The 22,634-nt window shown below is 62.5% G+C and overlaps 1 protein-coding gene across 1 annotated transcript in view; it reads right to left on the bottom strand.

Annotated features, from left to right (window-relative positions):
- The window catches only part of FOXO6 (forkhead box O6), a 34,788-nt gene extending 25,095 nt beyond the window's left edge, over positions 1-9,693 (bottom strand). The window contains exon 1 of the mRNA XM_086765041.1: positions 9,253-9,693. Coding sequence (XP_086621167.1) covers positions 9,253-9,693 — 441 coding nt within the window. The remainder of the gene's footprint in view (positions 1-9,252) is intronic.
- Between the last annotated feature and the right edge of the window lie 12,941 nt (positions 9,694-22,634).

Genomic DNA, 22,634 nt, shown 5'->3' with positions numbered 1-22,634 from the left:
GGTTTCGCCCTTCTGCGTCCAGCTGCAACCTGCTCCCTCGGCCGCTCCGACCGGCTGCACGGCGGGACGGGATGCACGGGGAAGGAGTCAGTGGGTCCCACTGCCAAAGGAGGTCACCAGCATGGTCACCAGCGTGGACCAAGCAAGTAGGGTCCCAAGCCCAGTCCCAGTCTCCCCAGCTCTCCCATTCTTCGAGGTTGCACTGGGCGCCTCCGATCGATCCTGTGCTACCAAACACATCCGAGAGCACGGGCGGGCTCCAGGGATGCTCGAAACCTGGCGCAGGGCCCGCTCTCGCCAGCATGGACCGATGCCGATGGAGGCAACGGTACCTACCCGGCCCCCCAGTCCCCCTCTGCCCCCCATCTCCTTGTGCTGAGGGGATGGCGGGAGGCCCTTCCCATCCCACGGGTCCACGCAGGCGGAGCAGCGGAGTGTGCGGCCACGTAACCCCCCCAAGGAGCCGGCACCCCACTGGGCTCGGAAATGCTCCTCGCTTTGCCAGGGTCACAGCGCAGAAATCACCCCGGTACGGCTCCCCCCATGGCCCACACCCTGCCATCCTCGTTGAACTCATTACAGATAACGGCCCCACAATTCACCGCCGAGGCAGCTGGGCTATTCCCCAATTTATCCGCTCCGGTAGACGATGCGCAGCCACGGTGTCAGCAAACCGCCACGAAACGTGGCCGGCGGGTCTCAGCAATCCTCGGGTCCCCCCAAACCTCAGCACTCCTGCCGAAAGCAGCCACATCCAAGGGGAGGGGAATGCCGAACGCCGGCAGTGGGACCGAGGAGCAGCGATGCACCCGCAGCTGGCGGTCCCGACCGTGTGACGGCTGAGGACAAAAGCCATCTCAGCCAGGCAGGGAGTTCCCGGCCGTCTGGCAAACTGCTGACGCCACGAACCAGGGCGAGAGGGCATTTGGGGACAGGGGGATGGACACGCTGCTCCTGCTCAGGAGCGCCCTGGGGCTTCGCGCCCGCTGGCTCCCCGCGGCCGAGCTCCTGGGGGAGGCTGATGGGGGGGCAAAGGATTAATTACAGGTATTGCAGGTGCAACCATGAGATGTTGCGGCACGTTTCTGCTCTGCTTTGGGCAGAGTGTTGGGAAGCAGGCGCCGGGCTCATCCCCATGCTCCCCAGCTTGGTAGCGCTTGGGTCCCATGCGGCCCGTGACATCCCAGCTCAGGGCAGCCAAGCTGCTCCCTGAGGAGTAGAGGGCACCCAGGTCCTCCCAGCGATACGTTTTCAGAAAAAAAACAAGAACAAAAAAAAAGAAGTTATATATCCCTGCACGTGGGTTTTGGGCTTTCCCGCGACCAACAGGCAAGGCTGAGGTGGTTGCACCATCCCCAGCATGGACCAAGCGGCACTGGGAGCACTGGGCTCAGTGGCTGGTCCCACCAGACGGATGGCGCAGAGGCTCAGTCCTCCGCGGTGGCCATGTCCAGGGAGCCGTAGAAGGGGAGGAACCAGCACCCCACCATCCCCACGCTGCCCTGCCATCCCTGCCCGGCTGCTGGAGGAGATGCCAGCGTACCCCGGGGCAGCACGGTCACCAGGGCACAGGGCCGTGACCGGAAAGCGCTTGGGGACCTCGGAGAGTGAGCAGGGCCACCACTCACAGCATCGCAAGCCTTCCCCACCGGACTCCGAGCAGGATGGGGCACCCCAGCACGCAGCACCCATTCCCAGCACCATCCCTCGGGGATCTCAGCAGCGCCAAGGCCAGGCACGCAGCTGGCACGGCCCCCATCTCCTCCGGGCCCCGGGGCTGGCCCCGGCCGCGGCCTCCTCCCAGTCCCGCGGGAGAGGAGCCAAGACTCCCCAGGAAGACACAAAGGCCGGCCCGGGAAGGGCGCAGGCGTCTGGCAGCGCCGGGCTGCCGAACCGCAGGGCCGCGGGGACCGTGATGGGGACGCGCCTTCCAGGGGGGCACCCAGAGCCCGGCCGGGGGTCCAGCATGAGGTGGGCAAGCAAAGGGGGATTTGGGGAGTGGTGGGGCACGGGGGAGTTTGAACTTTTGAACCAGCAGGCAGGAGATCAGTGCATTACCTTCCAGCGAGTTAAAAATAACCGTCTCGTCTCCTGAAACCAGCCTGTCTGCAATTACAGCTTGGCATGTCTGCTCCAGAGCGTCCCCGCGCCGGCACCGCGCCAGGCGGCTCCCAACAGCCCTCGCCTTGCTTCTCTTCCTTGGTGTTGGCTTTTTTTCTTTGTTTTTCTGTTTTTTTTCAGTTTTTTCCTTCCCCTTCCCCGCAAATCAAAGGTGGCCGCTCAGCACCCCAGCTCAGGCTCCCGCTGAGCCACGGAGGAGCCTTCAGAAGCACCCAGCCCCCGCAGTACCCACCGCCCCACAGCATGGCCGTGTCGTCCCCCCCAGCCCCTGGGGACACAGGGACGCTGCCCCCCGCCCGCACTGCTGGGAGGCCGTGCAGCGAGCAGCAGCGTGAGCCAGCCCAAGGCACGTTCGAGGATCCCTCCCCGCACCGCCCTTGCACACCCGACGCACATCTGACTGCAACGTGCGGGTGCGGGCGCACGTGGGAGCGCACGTGGCGAGCCCGGTGCCGGGTGTGCACACGCCACACCCCAAATGCGCCCACACAGGCGTGCAAGGGAACACGCGCAAATTCGGACGCGTGCGTGCAGGCGGTGATGCCCTGCGGTGCCGTTCCCGCAGCTCCCTGTGCTCTGCCCAGCCCCGCGGGCTGGCGCGGGCGAGGGTTTGCCCATGCCGGGGAGCGGAGGCCAGCGTGCCCATCCTGGCACTTCCATGCGTGCCCCCATTGCTGGCACCCGGGGCTGCCCGGGAAATCTCTGTCCCCAGGGGACAGGGCAGCGATGCCGCTGCGCCCGTGGCTCCAGAGGGGTGGAGGGCGCGGGGCCAACATCAACCCCAGCACCTGCGCCCACTGGGCCAGCAGGCGGCAAAGTGCGGGAGCATACCCGCACAGCGCACAGCCCCGATGGGCACAGCCATCCTTCGGGGGGCTGGGGAAGCGAAGGGTAAGCCCACGCACACAGACCCCAACATCACCCCATCAACCCCCCTGGGGCAGCCCCCAGCCCCGCGGGACAGCCAGCAGCCCCATGGCCAGACCCATAAGAGGCTCAGGGTGCTCTGGGATGCTGGAGCATCCCCACTGGGAGGGAAGGGACCAGCCTGCTTTGGGGGTCCCCAAACCCCCTCTCAGCACCGGCTGCCTCCTTCTCCTCCACCCCACGGTGGGTGAAAGCGAGCTTTGTGCTGGGGTTTTCAGTTCTCCTGGCTGGCGCCCGGCCAAGGCACCACATAATAATGAACAGATGCTGTCCAAAATGAGCTTCAGCGGCAGCCCGGCGAGCCGCTCCGCGTGTCCTTCCGTAACCCAAAGTGCCTTTCACCTCGGCGCGCGTCAGGCACCTTCAGCGGGAGAGCGGAGCCGATGGGAAGCGTCGGGCTAATTAAAAGTAATGCAGTGGGGGAGCGGTGAGCCCACCGCCGCTGGGTGCAGGGAAGGCACCCACCTCAGGGTGCAGCGGGGTAGCAGGGCAAGGGGAGACCCCCACAGCCAGCTCCAGAGCATCCCCACAGGAAACCCAAGGGACCCCAGGAAAGTGGGGTGGCAGCCTGTGGGGCTGGTGGTCCGACCATGCCCGGACCCCGCTGCAGTGGCAGGAAGGGGACACTCATCCCCCGCCTGCCTGCTCCCCCTCTGCGACGACACGGTTGTGACAGGGGTCTAACCCCACTCCCAAAGCCACCGGCAGCATCCCAGTGAGGATCCCACCAGGACGGAAAGCCGGCCCAAATCGCTCCAGCTCGCTCCCACATCACGCCTGGCCCGACCCACCGGGGGCACGGCCTCCGTGCAAAATATGTAGGAGGCTTCTTAAGTACAAAGCCAAAGACCGGGAAATTCATTTCCCAGCCCAGGATTCCGGTCCTCCCTTCACAGCACCGGGTGAGCGGCATGGCTGGATGCGTACAGGGACCCGCGCGTGGGGACGGACAGAGATAACGTCGGGCTGCGAGCGCTCTTCTAGTCTGCAGGATCTTAACTGTAGTTTATATTCCAGCGGTTATTAAAAATAAAGGGCGGGAGGGGGTGCGGTGGGAAAGCTAAGAGCAGAGCAAGCTGTTCATTTGGAGCTTTTCCCCTGGGTTTAATAAAGCCCCACTCACTGCTGTAGTATCATTTTTATGCTATCATAAAGCCGGACCATTTAGCAGGTTTGTGTTACTTCAGCAGTTAGCGCTGCATGAAAAGCGATTCCAGAAGAAGAGAGGGGGAAAAAAATAAAAAATTAGAAGGAAGATGAAAACCTCCAAAAGGAGAGAGAAAAACGAGGCGGGAAGGAGGAGAAGAGCCCGGGGGATCCCTCACGGCCATGCCGGCAGCAGCACTGGCGCACGCCATGGTGGCTCAGGGGGAAGCGAGCGGGCTCCTCCATCCCCGTGTGAAGTCCCCCACTCCAGCCCCAAGGTGCTGACGGGATGGGTACCCAGGGGGGGACCCCACCTGTGCTGCAGGGAAAGGGTCAGAGGGGTTCCCCCACATCAGGGAGACCCCAGGGCATCGCACTCGCGGGGACCGGAAAGCCAGGGCGGCTTCTCTGGGCACTGTTTGGGGGATGAAGCAGAGGGGTTCCCCGGGGTGAAGAAGCCGGGGGCTCCTCCCGGCGCCGAGGATGGCCGGGCTCTCCCAGCTCCTTTGCTCCCAGTCATGGGCAGCTCTCTGGGGAGCGCCAGGCTCTCCATGTCGCTGGAAAAATCTCCATATATGGAGAGGATGGGGATATGTGAGCCCGGCTCAGCCAAACCGCCCCTCGGGAGCCCCGACACGGGAGCCCCGACGTGGCAGCACCCACGCTCAGCGCGGTGCCCCAGGGACCATGGCTTTCACGGTCGGGTGGCGCGTACGTTGCTAATCCCAGTGGGAATGGGAGCCAGCCCGCTGTGCAACCCCCGAGCCACGTCACCCCATCCTCCCCAGAACTCTCCCCTTCGCCCCCGCACCACCGCCCCACGGCATCGCCCGCTCCCTCGCTGGCACCCAAGCTGCCAGGGGAAAGTTGTCCCCATCAGTCCCCAGGTGCTGCTTTCTGGCAACGGTCCCAGGCAGACGCGCTAGCCCCCGTCCAAGAGGCGAGAGCAGGGGGTGGCATCAGTGACAGGGCACGCGGGGCCACATGCAGCCGGCCCAAAGGATGCTCTTGCCGTTCCCGTGCAGCACCCAGTGGGGCTGGGCTGTGTGTCCCTTCGCTAGCAGAGATGGCATCAGCCCTCGGGGTCTCCACGCCCAGTCGGGAGGTGAAGCACCCCAGTACGCCCCAGACCCTGGGGCAGCAAGGGGCCCTCAGACCACGCTCCCACCCAAATACCCTTTCCATCTCTTTTTCTCCTTAATCCCTTCCATCCCACCCTGCAAAGGTGGCACTTGCGGGGCGGGGGGGCTCTCTGCATGGCAGCCCCCAGCCCCAAGCACACAGCAGCACCCGTGGGCCCGCAGGACCCGGCAGCCCCGGTCGCCCACGCCGGGAGCAGCCACCACGCTACCGACCCAGGGATGCAGAGGGGGAGGAGGTGTAGGGGAGGGCTGGGAAATTAAGGTTTTCAGTGCTGTCAGTGCTGCATCAAACAGGCATCCACCAGCTGATTACTTGATTGTTATATTTTGGATGTCAAACTGGAGCAAGCAGAAACCTTTAAAATGCATCAGTGCCGCTGCCTTTTTGACGGAGGGTGTTGGTTTCCCATTAACAAGTGGAAAGCGTGAGCTGGAGCAGAAAACTTCAAGCGCTTTGGAATTGATAAAATAACAACTCCCTAATTAAGCAGAACTGTCAGTCAGCGGGCGCCTGCTGCCCTGCATCGGGAAGCAGCAGCGGCAGCTCCCGGCGCACGAGCCCAACGCGCCGGCCCAGCCCGTCACGGTGCGGGGAGACGTTTATCCCGGGGGGGCAGCGGCCGGAGCATCCCACCCTTCCTGTTAGAGAGAGCTGAGTCCTGGTCCTGATGCTGAGCGTGGCCAAGGTGCTTAGATGCTGTGCCTCAGTTTACCTTGCCGTAAAACCACGTAATGCAGTGCATAGCTTTGTGGCGAAGGAGAGGCCTGACCCAAAAACACACCCCGTGCCACCATCCTTCCCTTCCAAGAGATCGCTAACCAGCCTGGGGGAACATATTCCTGTCGGACACATCGGACACCACAGCCAGGCACGGGTGCAGCATCCCCATGGCCGGCTGGATGCAGGAAGGGGTCCTGCTGAGAAAGCCCCCTCGATGCTACAGCAGGGCAGGGGGGTTTGCAGAAGTCCTGCCAAACCAGCAGCAGTGCAGCCAGCACCCCATGGGGCTGCCGTGCCCTCGGCTGGGCTCCCAGATCTCCGCCGTCCCGCTCTCCCCGGCGTGAGGAGGCTGCGAAGGAGCTAATTAAAGGAGCAGCCCATTACCCGACACCCCCCTCCAACACCGCTGTGCTGGGTAATGAAACGCTTTAAATCTGCCATGCTTCTCCCAGGCCTGGGGCAGGAGGGACGTGGCATCTCCAGGGGCTCTTTAATAAGCCACCAGAAGCTCGTTACTACAAAATTGACTGCCCAGCGCCCCGGGTGCTCCCGCGGCACCACGAGCTGCCAGCCTGCACGGGGGAGGGACGCGCAGGGGCACCCAGGGGGTCCGGGACAGGGGACAGCTGGGAGGGGGACGTGGGGTTGTGGGGAAGGTGTTTAACCCCTGACATGGTGGTGCCCAGTGAGACCACCAAGCGAAGGGGGTCTCCGCACGCCGCTTCTCTCCCCATCTGCTCCGCAACTGGCCGAGCGCTGAGCTGGGCTGGGAGTTTTAAGTAACAGTGCCAACGCCTTGAGGGGGTGGGTAAGGGGGCTGCCGGGGGGAGCAGGCAGCAGCGACAGGCAGCACAGCCCAGGGCAAGACAGGCAGAGCCACGACGGAGCTGCTCCGGCCGGGAAACAGGCCAAGGAGGTGGAGAGCATCCCACCCCGGGGTGCACCCAGGCAAGCCCCCCCCTCAACGAGGAAGCCACCGAACCTCATGTCAGGTGGCAGGGCTTCATAGCACCCCAGGCACAGGGATGCAGGCCAAGCACCATCCCCGTCCCAAGGGACAAGAGACACCAGGAAGGGTGGGGGGGGGCAGGGCCAGGGCCGAACAACCCGCCTTGCTCCCACACACTCTGTGGTGGAGGCTTTGCCAGGAGGAGGTGTTGGCTCCTGGGACCCCTGTGGCTCTGGGACACATCAGGGGACCCCCCGGGTGACAGCTGGCACAGGGAAAGGCCGCTCCTGCTCTCCCAGGAGGATGTCCTTAAGCATCGCCTCTGCCAGGACCGACGCGGGCAGGCGACGCTGCCGTCGCAGCCTGGCCTCGCCCAGGGGCCAAAGCCGGTGCCAGCGTGGGCGGGATGGGAAGCCTGGGCCACCTCGCACAGACACACCTGTGTGTTGCCACCGTGCCCCGTGCACGCCCTGGCACGCCCAAAGAGGACACGGGTCACTCCTCCATCCCGCGCAAGCTGCAGGTGGACCAAACCCAGCACTCGCCTGTGACCACGGCAGCTGGTGGCCCTGCCGTCCCCAGCCGGGGTCCTTCCCACCAGGGAGGGCTCTGCGCGGTGGCTTTGGTTCGCGTGCCAGCACCGGGAGACACCAGCATCCCCCTTCCCCGCTCACACCCTGCTGCAGCTGGGCACACAAACTTGCTCACAGCGCCGTCCCCTCACACTTGCTTGGGGACAGTGGGGGGGTCCCCAAGTGTCCCACATCCCCGGTGACACGCACGGCTGCCTGGGAGTCCCTTCACTCCTCATCCCAGCCCTCCCAGCCACCAGTCCAGAGCCCCTACAAACTGCCCCGTCACGTCCCCAGACCCCGTCGGTGCATGCCCCGCGCTGTCCCCAACGCGTGCAGGTCCTGGGGACACCCTTTTCCCCCAGCGCGCGCGCACAAAGCCACATGGCTCTCACCCCGGGGGAGATATGGTCAGCCCCTACGCCGCCACCTCCACCGCCTGCACCCTCCGCAGCCCCCGCCACCCTCCCCAGGGGAATCCCCACACTGGGGCGGGGGGCACACCGCCTGCCCCCTGCCCACCCATCACGAGGGAAGCGAGGCAGAGAGGGTTCCCAGCCTCCACGCAACACCAGCTCCCGCGGCTCAGCCGCAGGTGCCACAGACAGACGGAGTCCGGCCTCACTGCCCCAAAAGTGCCCCGTTTGCAACCCAAAATGACCTCACTGGCAGGCCGGGTCCACGGGCCTCCAACGGAGCCAGGGCCCCCGTGCCAGGACCGCAGGCTGGTGTCAGACCCCCGAAAGCCTCGTTACACACTAATCACACTGGAGGTGACAGGGCTTAGGGGAGGGCTTAAGAGAAACCGTCTCCTTTTTACTGACACCATCTGGACATGGGCGATCTCTTCCCCTTCCCAGCGTGGAGCGGGGTGATTGCCAGCTGGAGGGGCAGGGGTCGGGGTCACCCCCCCACCAAGAACCCGGCACCTTCCGTGCCCTCGCCCCGTGCCAGGGTGGTCGGGGTGATGCAGCCGCAGCTGGCACCAAGCGAGAGGGGCATTGCTGCCCGTGCCAGGGATTTCTAACCAGCCCACGGTGCCAATTGGGAGCAGAGCCAGGGAAAAACAGCGTGGAGCTGTGGGGACTGAGTGCTGCCCACACGGCCCCCCCAGGAGAGGGACACGACCCTGGGGAAGGTGTACTGGGTAAAAGCGCCTCTTTTTACCCAGAACCGGGTAACAGCCATCCTGGAGACACCTGCCTGGGACCAGCCCTCCCTCCGGCTCTCCTCCCAGGCACGCCGCCGGCGCTCAAGGACCTGCCCAGGCCGGGGTGTCCGCAGGCAGGGACGGGATTGTCACTCACCGTACCCCGGTGCTCACAGGCCAGCAGGAAAGCCAGCCACGACCACCCTCCTTCTCGCCATCCCTCCTCTCCCTCACCTTCCCGGGGAGGATGGTGGCACAGAGCTCCGGCTCCACTGTCCCACCCAGTCCCAGCAGGGACAAGCTTGCCCCGGCTCCAACATGCAACATCACGAGGCACCAGCCGTTCCCAAAACTTGACCAAGCCCTTTATCACCCCCCCAAATCATAAGGAAAGCGGGGATCCCCCCAGCCCCACAGCCAAGGGCAGGCTCCGGCTGCCCCAAGGGAAGCACCCGGAGTCCGTCGCGCCTTCAGGAGCGAGAGGGGAAAGTTGTGCCGGGGTTGGGGTCAGAGGGGTCAGGTACCTTCCAGCCGGCGGAGCTGTTGCTGTCTCCTTTATCCTTAAAGTAGGGGACGTATCGCACCATCCAGTCGTAGATCTGGGAGAGGGTGAGGCGCTTCTCGGGCGAGCTCTCGATGGCTTTGGTGATGAGGTCGGCGTAGGAGAGGTTACCCCAGGCGTTTCTCCGGGAGGTTTTGGCCTTGCGGAGCTGCCCGACGTCGGTACCGGGGGGCGGCAGGGGGGCGGCGGCGGCGGCGGCTCTGCGTTCGGCCGGGGCCACCGCGTTCTCCGTTCCTTCGCCGCCGGTGCCGGCCAGCGCCGGGGCTCTCCCCGCCGCGCCCCCATCCTCGTCCTCCGCCGCGAAGTCCGGGTGAGGGAGAGGCCAAGTGCAGGACCGGGGCCGGCTCTGCGGCTCGAAATCCGGGTCGATCTCCACCTGATGCGCCTGGAGCTTTTCTTCCATGATCCCCTCCCCGCCGCTCCCCCCCCACCCCACCCCCCTCCCCAACAACCCCCTCCGCGGAGTTACGGTCGGTTTCCACCCGAAAAAAAAAAAAAAAAAAAAAGCCAAAAAGAAAAAAAAAAAAAGCCAAAAAGAGGAGAGGGAGAGGAGTGCGAAGAAGGGCTCCAAGCTGGGATGGAGGGGGAGGAGGGAAGGAGGGGCCGCTCCGTGCGCCCGGGTGCTGGGGGGGGCAGCGCGGGGGCTGCAGCCCCGGGTCCGGCGCAGCGTTAGGACGCGGCGCTGCCCGGCTCCGCGCCGGGGAGCGGGAGGCGAACGGGAGAGACGAGCCGGGGGCCACGCTGCCTGTTCATCGGTCGCCTCTCCGGCCCCGGGCGAGACGGGGAAAGGTCGGTTTTTTGTTTGGTTTTGGTTGGTTTTTTGTTGGTTGTTGTTTTTTTTTTTTTCGTTTTTTTTTTTTTCTTTTTTACCAGCCGCGGAGCTCCGGAGTCGTTGCCGGTACAGGGGGCAGCGGGGCGGCTGAGGGCGGGCAGGGCGCGGGGGCTGCCGCATCCATCGGCGGAGGCTGCACCGGGCGAGCGGCGCGGTCAGGCAGCAACAGATGAACCGGAGGCACCGGCGGCGGCGGGCGGCATCCTCGGCCGGGGACCGGCGGGCTCCGGAGCCGGGCGGCGGGGCGTGGGGCGGGGGGGACCTGGGCGGGGAGAAGCGGAGCGGAGGGTGGGGAAGGCGGGGTGCGGGGGGTTGGGGTTTTGGGGCGGCCCGGCTTTAGGTCCGGCGGCGCGGCGGAGCCATGCTGGCGGACGGCACGCAGCTGACAGCGCCGGGCGAGGGCGGCGGGCGGCTCCCCGCCCCTACGCCCCCCCGCTCCGTTTCAGCGGTCGCGCACCTGCCTCCTCCTCCTCCTCCTCCTCCTCCTCCTCCTTCCCCCCGCCCCGCCGCCGCCGCCACGGCGCGGGCGGGCCACATGCTGGGGCGGCCGCCGCTCGATCGCTCGGTTCCGTTCGGTTCCCTCCCTCCCTCCGCCGTTGCCCGGCCCCGAATGCGGGCGCCGCCGTGACACGGGGGGGGGGGGGGAGGGCCCGGAGGGGCGTGGGGAGGGGAGAAGAGCGCCCCACGCCGCGTGGGGCAGCGGCGGGGGCGGGACGAAGCGGGGACCCCCTGCACCGCAACCCGCCCCCCCCCCGCCCGTTCCCGGGCCGCGAACCCCGCCGGCGGCCCCACGTGCGCCCCGGGCGCCCCCCATTGTTGCCCCGCGCCGCCGCCGCCGCCTCATTGGCGGGAGTTGCCCGGCGGACACGCCCCCCCCGGCCGCCTATTGGCGCGGCGCCGGCAGGACGCTCCGGGGCGGAGGGGGCGGATTGGCGGAGCGGACCCTCCCTGTGGGTGACGTCACGGGGTGCCGGCTGCCTCCGCGCGTCACCCCGGGCAACGCCGCCGCCGCCGCGGCCTCGCGGCTGGACACGCCCCTTTCCTCTGGGGCACGCCCCCTCGCCCGCCGAGGCCACGCCACCGTCGCGCGCGGTCGGGGGAGACCCCGCAAGCGGGCCACGCCCGCGAACCCGGCAGCCCCGCCCCCTGCCGGTAGGCCACGCCCCCGCTGCACAGAGCCCCGCCCATCTCTCGGAGCCCCGCCCCACCGCCCACACCCCGGGGCGGCTGCGCCCACGGGTGGGAGTCCGTGCCCCTGGGGTTGGCCCTGCCCCATTCTGCTGCAGCCCCCCCACCCGGGGTCCCAGCCTGCCCCCGGCCCCGTCCTCAGCACCCCGGCGCCAGTGACTGCCCTATGATGTCACTGCAGGGGTGTGAGGTGGCAGTGAGGTCAGAGCCACGAAGCCCCGGATGCCTTCTCCAGGCTGAACAGCCCCAGCTCTCTCAGCCTGGCCTCACAGCAGAGCTGCTCCAGCCCTCTCAGCATCTGCGTGGCCTCCTCTGGACCCTCTCCAACAGCTCCACGTCCTTCTGATGTTGGGGGCTCCAGAGCTGGACGCAGTGCTGCAGGGGGGGTCTCACCAGAGCGGAGCAGAGGGGCAGAATCCCCTCCCTCGACCTGCTGCCCACGCTGCTGGGGGTGCAGCCCAGGATGCGGTTGGCTTTCTGGGCTGCAAGCGCACATTGCCGGCTCATGTTGAGCTTCTCATCCACCAGCACCCCCAAGTCCTTCTCCTCAGGGCTGCTCTCCATCCATTCCCCACCCAGCCTGGATTTGTGCCTGGGATTGCCATGACCCAGGTGCAGGACCTTGCACTTGGCCTGGTTGAACTTCAGGAGGTTGGCACGGGCCCACCTCTCCAGCCTGTCAAGGTCCCTCTGGATGGCATCCCTCCCCTCCAGCATGTCGACGGCACCACACAGCTTGGTGTCATCGGTGAACTTGCTGAGAGTGCTCTCTATCCCACTGTCCATGTTGCCAACAAAGATATTAAACAGAGTCAGGCCCAACACCAGCCCCTGAGGAACACCACTCGTCACTGGGCTCCGGTGGATGTCCCCCTACCCTTGCCCCCTGCCCACCACATGCATGCACTGTCTCCCCTGCATCCCCCCCAGAGACTGCACCCTGCCTGCCCCATGCTGCCCGCCCTGACCGTCCCCACCGCAGACCCATCCCTCCCCACCCTGGGGACGCTGTCACCCAGCGCCTCAGATCGCTCTGGGCCTTTGTCACCCTTGCTGCCACCAGTTGTGCCCGTACCGGTGTCTTTAATGCCACCATCACATGCCGCATCCTGCAGTCCCACTCGTTGTCCGAGGGGACGGGCTAAGGTTACCCAAGCAACTGTGAAGCTGAGGGTTCCAGCCTTGAAGTGCTTGGCCTGACAGCTCTAATAATACAATAAAGTATAATATAATCTAATTAATATAATATAATATAATATAATATAATATAATATAATATAATATAATATAATATGCAGGAGGGACGTGAGGAGTGCTCTGTTTCACACAGCCTGCAAGCGGTAGCAGTGGCTGCAGATGCCCCCACCGTCCCTGGGGGCACACCCCAGCTCGCTGGGGGCCAAAGCGTTGCGTTCCCCGAGCCCCTGCCCCACCGACGGGACGCGCTGGCCAAGCCCCAGTTCAGCTGGCCCAGGCGGGCTGAGGTGGGCTCGCACTAGATGTGCCCTGGCCAGCCTGGCTGCAGCCGTGCAGGGGTGCGTGGTGCCGAAGCAGCCTCGGGAGGGACCTGATCCCAAACCCCCATAATCCTACAGACCCCAGGGTGGAGCCAGCCCCCGCACGCCCCTATGCCTTACTCCTGGCCAGAGCGTTCCTCCTGGGATCTATCCCAAAATTTACACCCACAGTCTCCTTCCCCTGCGCCGAGGGCCCGGAGGCAGGATCGTTCCCTCCTCCCTCAGCAGCCTTTTGCCCACTTGGAGCCCGGCGGTGTTTCTTCCCTCTGTCTTACCTTTATTCATCAAAACCCTCCCACATTTCTCACCTGCTCTTCCAGCCTTGTTTTTCCAGCCCAGGCTCAGCTCCCTGGTGCCGAGCCGAGCGGGAGGGTCCCAGCCTGCACAACCCTTCCCACCCTGTGGTGCTGTGCCCGTGGGTGCCTCTCCCTGCCCGGCACAGCTCAGTTTCTCCAGCAGCACTTCTCCTCCTCTGCTTCGACGGGTGCATCTCCCTGCAATGGCCCTGCCAAGTCACCCCAGCACTTTATAGAATCACAGAACGGTTTGGGCTCGAAGGGACCATTAAAGCCCACCCAGTCCAACCCCCCTGCCAGGAGCAGGGACATCTCCAACCAGATCAGGTTGCTCACAGCCCCGGCCAACCTGGCCTGGAATGTTTCCAGGGATGGGGCATCCACCACCTCTCTGGGCAACCTGGGCCGGTGTGACACCACCCTCAGCGTAAAAAAAAATTCCTAATACCTAATCTGAATCTACCACCTTCTATATGAAAATCAATACCTAATGCTGCAGAAATGTGCTGGCTTGCTGCCTCAGTTTCCCCACGTGTAAAGCACTGTGCACTCACAGACAAGGGTGGTGCGGACGGTGCCAGGCAGGTGTTGGGCAGCTTTGTGGCTCCTTGCACCTAAAAACAACTGAAGCTGCCCGGCACTCCCGTCCCTGGCATCTCATCCCTGGCCCCTCACTCAGCCCCGAGGACGCAGAGCAGCACGTCTCTGGGTGCACGCGGCCCCAGCCGAGGCACCCGTAGGCCTGGGGTGCGCAGAGGTGGGTGTTCAGCCCTCTACCCTGCAGCAGCTGCACGGGACCGGCTTCCTGCATCACCTTCCCGGTTAATTATCCCTTCACCACCAGCACCGGGCAGGAGCGGCTCTATCATGCCAGCTGCACGCTGCCAGCGTCCCCATCACGCAGCAGCCTTGCTGCTCATCCCTTGCTTTCCAGTGAGCAGCAGTCTCGGGAGCAGAGCTGGGGGGCACCGAGCTGCCTCGCCTCTCCCCCGCGGCCCGGGGTCCCCCTGGGTCCCCATCCCAGATGCCAGGTGCCTGCCAAATCGCACGGCTGTGCCTGGGGAAGCAGGGGGTTCTGTGGAGTGAGCGCTGGGGTTTCGGGGATTTTTCTGAGTAAAAACCCTCCCGTGTCTCTCACCGGCCCCTCCAGCCCTCTTTTTCCACAGGCTGGGGTGACCACCGGAGCAGCAGCTCTGGGGAGGAAGGGCAGAGCAGAGCCTGGCTGGGCAGGGTCCCAGCAGCAGCAGGGACGGGGTGATGGGGTGGTTGAGGCTGCAGGGTCCGGGCACACATCTCTCTCCAACATCCTTACCGTGGCCAGTGCAGACCTCACCTGATGCAACACCCAGCTCTGTCCTTTCCCTGCCAGCTTCCAGCAGCATCTGGGTAAAGGCGTCTGATGGGATGCTTCCCAGCTGGCCAGGAAACGGGGCTTCTCTGGCCCCCGGACTCCAGGATAGGAGCCAGTTTGCTCTTGATGATGATGATCATCATCATGATGCCACATAACACCTTGCTTCATCATGTGAAGCTCATGCTTCAGGAGAGGGATGGAAGCCTTACACGGATGTGTGCAGCTTCAGTAAAGTGCCCAGCACCTCCAGGGTGGGAAGAATGAGGCTGAAAAGGAAAACAGGAGCTCAATGGGGATGGAGCGAGCAGGAGCAGCTCTGATACATTCTGCCATGCACGTCTGAGCTGCTCCTTGCCAGTGAGGGTGGCAGCGTGGGGGGATGGTATCTGCTCTGTCCCAGCAAAGCCCCAGAAAGCACCAGATCTGTGCCCACTGTCAGCTGAGGATGCTCTAGTGCAAGCCACCTGCAAAACTGGTCTGAATGGTCTCAGAACGACCTGAGCAGGAGGACCTCCAGTCCCACAGAACCCGCTCCCCAGGACAAACCCTCCTTGTGATGGGGGAATTGGGACAGTGGGGCAGACCCACCCACAGGAGGCATGAAGGGAGCGCGGGCAGTTGTGGGATGAGGAGGAGGAGGAGGAGGAGGAGGAGGAGGAGGAGGGCTGCTACTCCAACAGGTGCAGCCTGAGCCCCTGCTCCACCATCTGCCCTGCAGCTGTGCGCAGAGCCAAGCCTTGATGTCCTTGCCTGGTGCTGGTGTCACCTCCTGTCCCACCAAGCCAGCAGGGTCTCCAACTTTCTTCCACCTGAATGATTCCCACATCATCTCGTGCAGACCCTCCTCTACCCTCTTCCCCCCCAAGATTTACACCCGAGGGCTGTTTCGTAGCCCCCATCTCCTTCCCCATCCCTGCTGTGGGTCGCCCAGCAGCTCCAGGGTCCAGAGCATGGGTGGTGATGGAGCTGCGGGAGCTGGCGTGGGAGCTGAGGAGGGGCCGTGCTGGGCAGTGCCCCACTAGAAGGCAGATGGGGATATCTACCCACTCAAAAAAAAAACCAAAACACCAGCAGGCTCCAAGGACTGCATTTGCGACCGATTTGTCTCGCTGCCAAGGAAAAATCCAGCTTCCAGCATCGCAGTGCAGGGTACCTGGCTGCAAGGACACTCACCTGGCACCGCGGTCTGGCCGGGGGAGAGCAGAGCCAGCGGCAGCGGGGGAGAGGGGAGCACCTCCCGGGTGCTCGTCCCACCCCGCAGCCCATCACCCTCACCTCAGGCCACCTCACCAGCCCCCTGAGCCCAGCGGGAACCAGCAGCCAGGTTTTCCCATGGGTGTCTGCAGAGAGCCGGGGAAAGGGTAGTAGCAAGAAAATCCCAGCAGCGTTCGAGGCGGCTGCTCCACATTGAGAGGCAAAGCCACACGTGTAGCACGTCCTAGGAAATGAAAATTCACCGGAATGCTAATTTGGGCCTTTGAAACACCGCGTGTGATGATCCGGCGGCGTCTCCTCGCAGAGCGCCGGGATGTCGCGGTGCAAAAGGAGCTCGAGCGGCGCGTATTAAAAAATACTTTCACGGAACATAAAGTGGAAGTTAAGCAAATGAAATTATAAAGTCAAAATGAAATATTTTTACTTTTCTGAAATGAGCTTGGTGTTTTGACATGATCGGAATAAACATTTTGACACTGCTGAAACAAGAAAGTCAAAGTGATTCTGCTAGACTCCTTCCTGGAGAAAATGGCAGCAAAATCGACAAGTTCCCAGGGAAAGATTTGATTTCAATAAAATCCTGGTTTCTGATGGAAAACTATTCCAGGCAGCGTTCTCCTTCAGCCCTGTGCAGAGAGCAGGTTTCCAGGAGAGACCTGGGTCACCCACTTGCCAGGCATCCGAGTCATTTCCCGGAAAGCTGCCTTCATCCTGCCTGGGAAAGGGAGGGATGGGGAGGGATGGACACGGGGTTGGATTCTCCAGTGTCTTGTAAGGGCTGACGCTGAACCCTTGGTCCGCAGAAGGCTCCAACAGCAGCAGGAATTGTCCCCTCCTTCACATCCATGTTCATGCTCGCATCATGTCAAACCAAGTGCATCATAGCAGGACTAAATTTTCCTACTTTTATTTGGGGAGATTTCAAGAATGAATGTTTCTAGTTGAAAACCAAAATCATTGCATTTTCAGGAGCTGGAGTTTTGCTGAAAAACCAAGCAGGCACTTTAGGAATAGTCTCCTGTAGCTGATAGCTCTATTTTTTTTTGTGTGATACAAGTTGGGTGGAAAATTTCTGACCAACCTTTGGTGTACGCTGTAGGTATGAAGTTTTCCTCCAGAACAGCATTTAGGAAAAAGTCTGTTCTTTAATAATAGTGATGCTTAATAATAGTTTTCCATGCTAATTCTTGGTAGGAATTCCATGTGATTAAATATACCTTTGCTCAATATAAAAGGGATGTATGTCATGCAACGAGTTCATGAACCCTCTAATCTCACCTTCTGGCCAAACACGAAGGCAGAAGCATCCCTCCAGCCCAGCACGCTCTTCCCTGTCTCCACACCGAAAGGCTCCATCAGCTCCTCTGGGCTCCGCATCACCCTGGCAGCTCACGGTCGCTTGTCACAGTCCCCGTCTCCCCAGGCAGAGTTCTCCATCGTCTAAGCGAGGACCGTTTTGGCAAGAGACCTTAGCGGGATGTGGTCAGATTCTACCCGCAGGTAAGGGCATGAAACCCTTGCCAGAGACTCAGTTTTTGTGCGGATACATCACCATTATCACCTGTGAGGTCATCTGTGGGTCTGTCCCAGTCCCAATAGGAAGCATTTACTGGCAGCTGAGCTCCTTCAGGGAGCCCCTTCCACCTCTGAGGTCGGGTCAGGGCAGCGTGCTTGCCATCCCTATGGTCTGCTTTGCCTCGTGCCCTGCCAGGGTCCTGCTGACCTGGAGAAATGACCAGTATCAGCCATCTCCCCCAGTGCCTCTCCTTGTGGGTGCTGTGGGTGGCCAGCGCAGACGTGAGCGAACGGGCACCCCAGTCCCCAACATCCCTGTTGACCTTCGCCCTCCACGATGGCATCCACGCCAGGGGCTTGGTTACCCCTGAATTTGCAGGATTGATTCCTCAGATGAGGATCCATCACAGCTTCTTCGATAGCTTCAACCTTTATTTGCATTTAGAGGCGAAAACATTCCTCTCGGAGGCTGCATGCTAATGCAGCATCCAAGAATCCCTGCATTGTCGCTTCCTAGGCTCATCTGCCGGAGTGAACTGAAAGCTGTTAAACACATTGAGTGTGTCAGACCAGATATTATCAGAAATAAAACTACCTTTCGCTGGCACCCACGGCTTGCAGACACACAGCAAAGAGTTATTTAAATCTTTTCCAGCTGTCTCCCATGTTTCCAGAGAGACTCAGTTCTGACAGGTCTTTTCCCCCTTCCCTTCGGTTAGATGAGGTTATTTCGGTTTCCTCTTTCCTCTCCTGGGCTTTAGGAGTCACCATTGGCCTTGCCCAGCTCCCCGTGGTCCATCACCCCTGCGGGCTCCACTCCACCAGCATCAGAGATGTCTCCCACCACCCACCACCTTGCTCGCACACCCAGCAGCCGCCCCGGATGCCCACACCCTGCCTTATCCCCTCCAGCCTGGGATCCCCAAAACTGAACCCTCTGCTTCAAATTTCAATTACAAACCCCAGAGCCTCTCGGCTGCCGGCCCGCGGCTGCGCCGGCCCTCCCCACCCCGGCTTGGCGCTTTCCCCGCCGCCTCCTCCTAGGAGCGGGGCTGCGTGGCTGCCTTCCCAGAGCACATACTGAATCCGCTGTTCGACGAGCCTGCCTTGGAGCAGGAGCGGGAATCGAGAGTAAAACCCCCGTTTGTACGGCCAGCGTGTTTGAGAAGGGCCATCTGGCCGGGTGCATGGTCCAAGCTGAGTTTGCTGGATGGTTTTGAAGGTCACTGAGCAGGAACTGAGCACGCTTCCATATTTTCACATATAAATACCTGCGTCGCCAAGGGAGAGAGCAACAGCACATGCCTGCAGGAAAGGGAGGTGGGCAGGACCCCGGAGCAAAGAACTAGGATTGTCAGAGCACGGGCACACACGTATGTGGATACAGGGACTTGCTGACACACCCGTGTGTGCAATCTCATGTGCGTACCACGTGCACTCACGTGCACATGTGCCCACACTCACTACGTGTCCATGCACACGCGTGTGCACCATGCACGCACATGCACCTTACTCTGAGGCCCTGGCTCTTCCCACTGGGATGGGCTCTGTCCCGCGCCAGGTTGCTCTGGCAGCAGAGCTGTGCAGAGCCCTTGTATCCCCACAGCAGCCAGGAGGACAGGAATGAGATCCCCAAAACCCTTGATGACCCCTCACTCCAGGTCTTCCCATGCCCTTCCACAGCCACCAGCCTTGTCCTGCACCCAGCTGTGAAGCTCAGGACCTTCTCCCAGCCATGCTGACCACTGGATGGGAACAGCCAGCCACTCAGACAGGACCAAGGCTCTCTGTTGCTTTCCTGGAGAGCCACGGAGAAGAGCTGTGGGCTCCAGCTGCCCTTCAGCGTTGTCCTTATGCCCGCACCACGCCAGCCACGCAGCCCAATCACCTCCCTTTGCCCCTTGGAGAGCAAACGCTCTGGGCAGGAGGCTCGGTCACCAGCCGGGAATGCAGCATCCTTTGCATGTGTGGGGCAGGGAAGCAGCGGCCAGGAGGACGGAGGAGGCAGCGCTGCCGGTCACTGCGGCGGGGTGTCTCATCAGTGCGTGCCTCGGGGTACAGCGTGGGGACAAGCATGAGCATGGGGCAGCGTTTCTTGGTGCAGCCGGCTGACGCTTTGCCGGGCGTTGCTGCCAGCACCGCGCTGCGAGGGGGAGGTTACCTCCACCGAAAGCACCAACCTGGCTCTTACAGTCACCACGGGGGTCTCACCCCATCACAGCACCAGAGCCAGGTGGGTGCTGGATCCCTGAGGTCACAGAGAGCCGAGAGCATCGCTGTACCAGCCCTGTGCTGATCTTGCTGGATGGATTTGCCAGGGCCAGTGAACTCCTGGGTCTCTGCACTGGGCTTCTGTCCATGCCCACCCCAACACATCCCCCCAGCTGGTGCTGAGGATCCTGTCTCCCTGCTACGGGTGCAAGGAGAGCCGGGAGGTCCCAGCAGGACATGGGAGAGCCTGTATGGAGGCAAGGACTTGTCTGGCAACGCCGCAGCCCCAGGGAGCCTGCAGAGGAGATGGGACTGAGCTGGGGAGGCACCACCAGGGCCAGATGCTGGAAGGCTGGGTGTCTTCCAGCGCCTCGGGACCCTCCGCCGTGCCTGGGTGAGGTGAAGGGGTGGCAGGGTCCCCTCCCCGGGCAGCCCTGTGGCTCTTCCCCTCGAGGCACGGCTCGCAGCGCAGGGCTGCCTGCTCTGTGGATGTCCGCAGAGTGGGGGTGTCCCCAGGCTGCCTCCAGCTCACCCGACGGGGCTGAGCCCTGCACCCAGCACCTGGGCACCCCAGCCTTGTCCCAGCCCCTCTGCACCCCATGCCTGGTCCCTGCTGGGCTTTTCTCTGGGGCTGCACTCTTCCCTTGTGCTGAGCTGCTGCTTCCCCTCCTTTTCCCAGTTGGATGTGCAGCCCATCTGTGCTTTGGGAATTTCTCACTCATAGCCACCAGCACCATGAACCCAGCCAGAGCTTTAGGAGGCAGAAGCGGTGCTGAGAGGCATTTCTCACCTCCAAACAACGCACCGGGACTTGGGGCTCATCCTGGGGAACATCCCTCATCGGCCAAAGCCCCAACTCGGGTCAGGCACCCCTGTCCCACTGGAAGCCCATGAAAGCCCTTTCCCACGGGACTGCATGCCAGCAGGTATCCGCACCTACGTGGGAGGGAGGTGAGATGCCGAGCAAGATGCTGAGCGCCGGCACAGGCGTTGCCAGCCCGGCTGGAGCACAGGGAGCAATCTCGAGCAGAAAACAGCCGGTGCGAGGCGGGGAGGAGGGTGCGGCCGAGCGGGTCAGCGCAGGACCCACTCCCTGCTCCACCATGCCAGAGGTTTGCCGGGAAGCCTTAGGCGGGTGCTCGCGCCTCTGCGAGCCTCACCCTGCGAGGCTGCGCTAGGTAGGCAGTGCTCCCTCCCTCCCCAGCCTCCCGGCTCAGCCCCGCTTGCCAAGGCACTGGGGTGCAAAGGCACTGAACCCTGCGGCGCTGGGCGAGGGACTTGAAGCAGCTCCATGGCAGGGACCTCAAAAAATGTGCCTCTGTCCCGTGGAAAACTACAGATGCCTTTTTTTTTAAAGGGTTAGGTGTTTGGGGTTTTTTTCCCCCTGTTTTTGCAGATATTTGTCAGAGGATATTTTCAAACCAGCGCGTTGCTCGGGCTGAAGTTCCCCAGTGCGGCATCCACGCAGCCTGTGCTCCGGCATTCCTGCAGCTCGGACCAGCGGGGACCTGCTGACCCGGCAGGAGAGGTCAGACGGGAGAGGACGTGCAGTTCCCTGCCTCTGCTCGCAGGGAGGAGGAAACGCCAGGCTTTCCAAGAGCACCGGAGGAGAGCTCGGCTCCCGGGACGCCCCAAAGCAAGGCGTGTCTCTCCTGCTCCGGCTGCGCAGCCACGCACAAGGAACCCATCCCAAGACGTCCCAAAAGGCCAACCCATCCTGCAGCAAGCCGGCCCTCCCTGTCCTGGCTGACACGTGGCCCAAAACCCATGCTCGCCCACCAGCTCCTCTTCAGCAGCTTTGCAAATAAACAGCACAGCCTTAGCCCTCGGGTCCCCACACGGGACGTCCCACCCTGCGCAGAGGAGCCTGATGGATGTGGTCACCGGCTCCCTGACTGCCTTGGGGACAGCCGGGTCAATTCGTGCCGCTTGTTTTTTTCTTCCATCCTGCACAATGCAGCCCTGCTGCCTGCCCCAGCCCCGCTGCCTGCCCCAGCCCCCTCCTTTCCTGCCTGCCTCAGTTTCCCCTAACCCTAGGGCAGCTTGCAAGAGATGTGCATGCAAGGGCCAGCGTGTGCGTCGGGCACTGCTGCAGCACAGAGGGGTGACAGGCAAGCTCCTGGCAGGAGGGGACCTCTGAGACCTCGTCCCCACTCCACACACGCACCAACACATGCTAGCTCTGACCCGTGCAACCCCCTCGCAAAACCTGGCGTGTCCTCGGCACACGGGCACCCGGAGATTTACTGCAGCAGCAGCCTGGGAGATGTGCAGCATGGGGGGGCTGAGCATCTCATAGCCCAGTGAAGGGTCAGGATGGCCCAGGCTTCCTGACCCAACCTTTGGGAAGTGCTGCCTCCAGCCAGCCTTGGATGGGAGTCCTTCATGTTGGTTTTGAGCCCACGTTCTGCTCTCCACCCATCCTTCTCCCACACGGGGAGCTGGTAGCCAGATACTTCTGGGATTGTGGGCTACAGCCAAGGACCAGGAAAAGTGAGTGATGCCTGGTCTGGGGCCACGTCCTGCCTGGTCTGGGGCTCTTTGCTAGAGGTGCAACTATTGAGAAATCCTTCCTGGTGATGGTGGAGTAACTGCCCTGGTGAGGTGGTAATGATGGGCCTAGCACAGGCTCTGGTGAACCAGGACATTTGCTCTCAGCTCTGTCCAGACCTGCATCACAGAAGATGTCGTCTTCTTCCACTTGCCATGGGAATTTGACAGAGTGAAGGAGGTAAATTAGGGTTCAGGAGCCCATTTCTCCCCGAGCCAACTCTGGGCATCTCCCTGGGGACTGGCACTCTGGAGATGTGTTGTGGGTCAGAGGAGCTCAGCTACTTCTCCTGGGTGATGAGTAAGTTCGGAGGGAGTCATTTTGTGCCTGCTTTTCCCCAAACAGTGGTGGGAATCCAGAATTCCTTGATGACTGGTTTTACACACTGTGTTCCCGGGGCTTTGCCCCTCCCCAGGGCTCAGTGCAAAGGCTGGCTTCCCTCAGAACGCTCCTCTCATCTACCAGGGGCTCAGCTGGCTTCGGCGATGAGCTCGGGAGTCTGTGTCAAAGTCTGTTCTTGTCAGCAAATCTGGATGAATTATCTCATCTTCTGCAGGTCTACAATAAAATGTATGAGCCTCCGACGTTCCAATAGCTCTGCAATTAGCTGCTTAAAAGCTGGACAATCTGCAGAGCTCTTTAAGCACCAGCGAGTAGGAGATGAA

This window comes from Chlamydotis macqueenii, chromosome 22 (assembly GCF_036417535.1).
Source record: "Chlamydotis macqueenii isolate bChlMac1 chromosome 22, bChlMac1.mat, whole genome shotgun sequence".
NCBI lineage: Eukaryota > Metazoa > Chordata > Aves > Otidiformes > Otididae > Chlamydotis > Chlamydotis macqueenii.
This window is presented reverse-complemented; position numbering and strand designations above follow the sequence as displayed.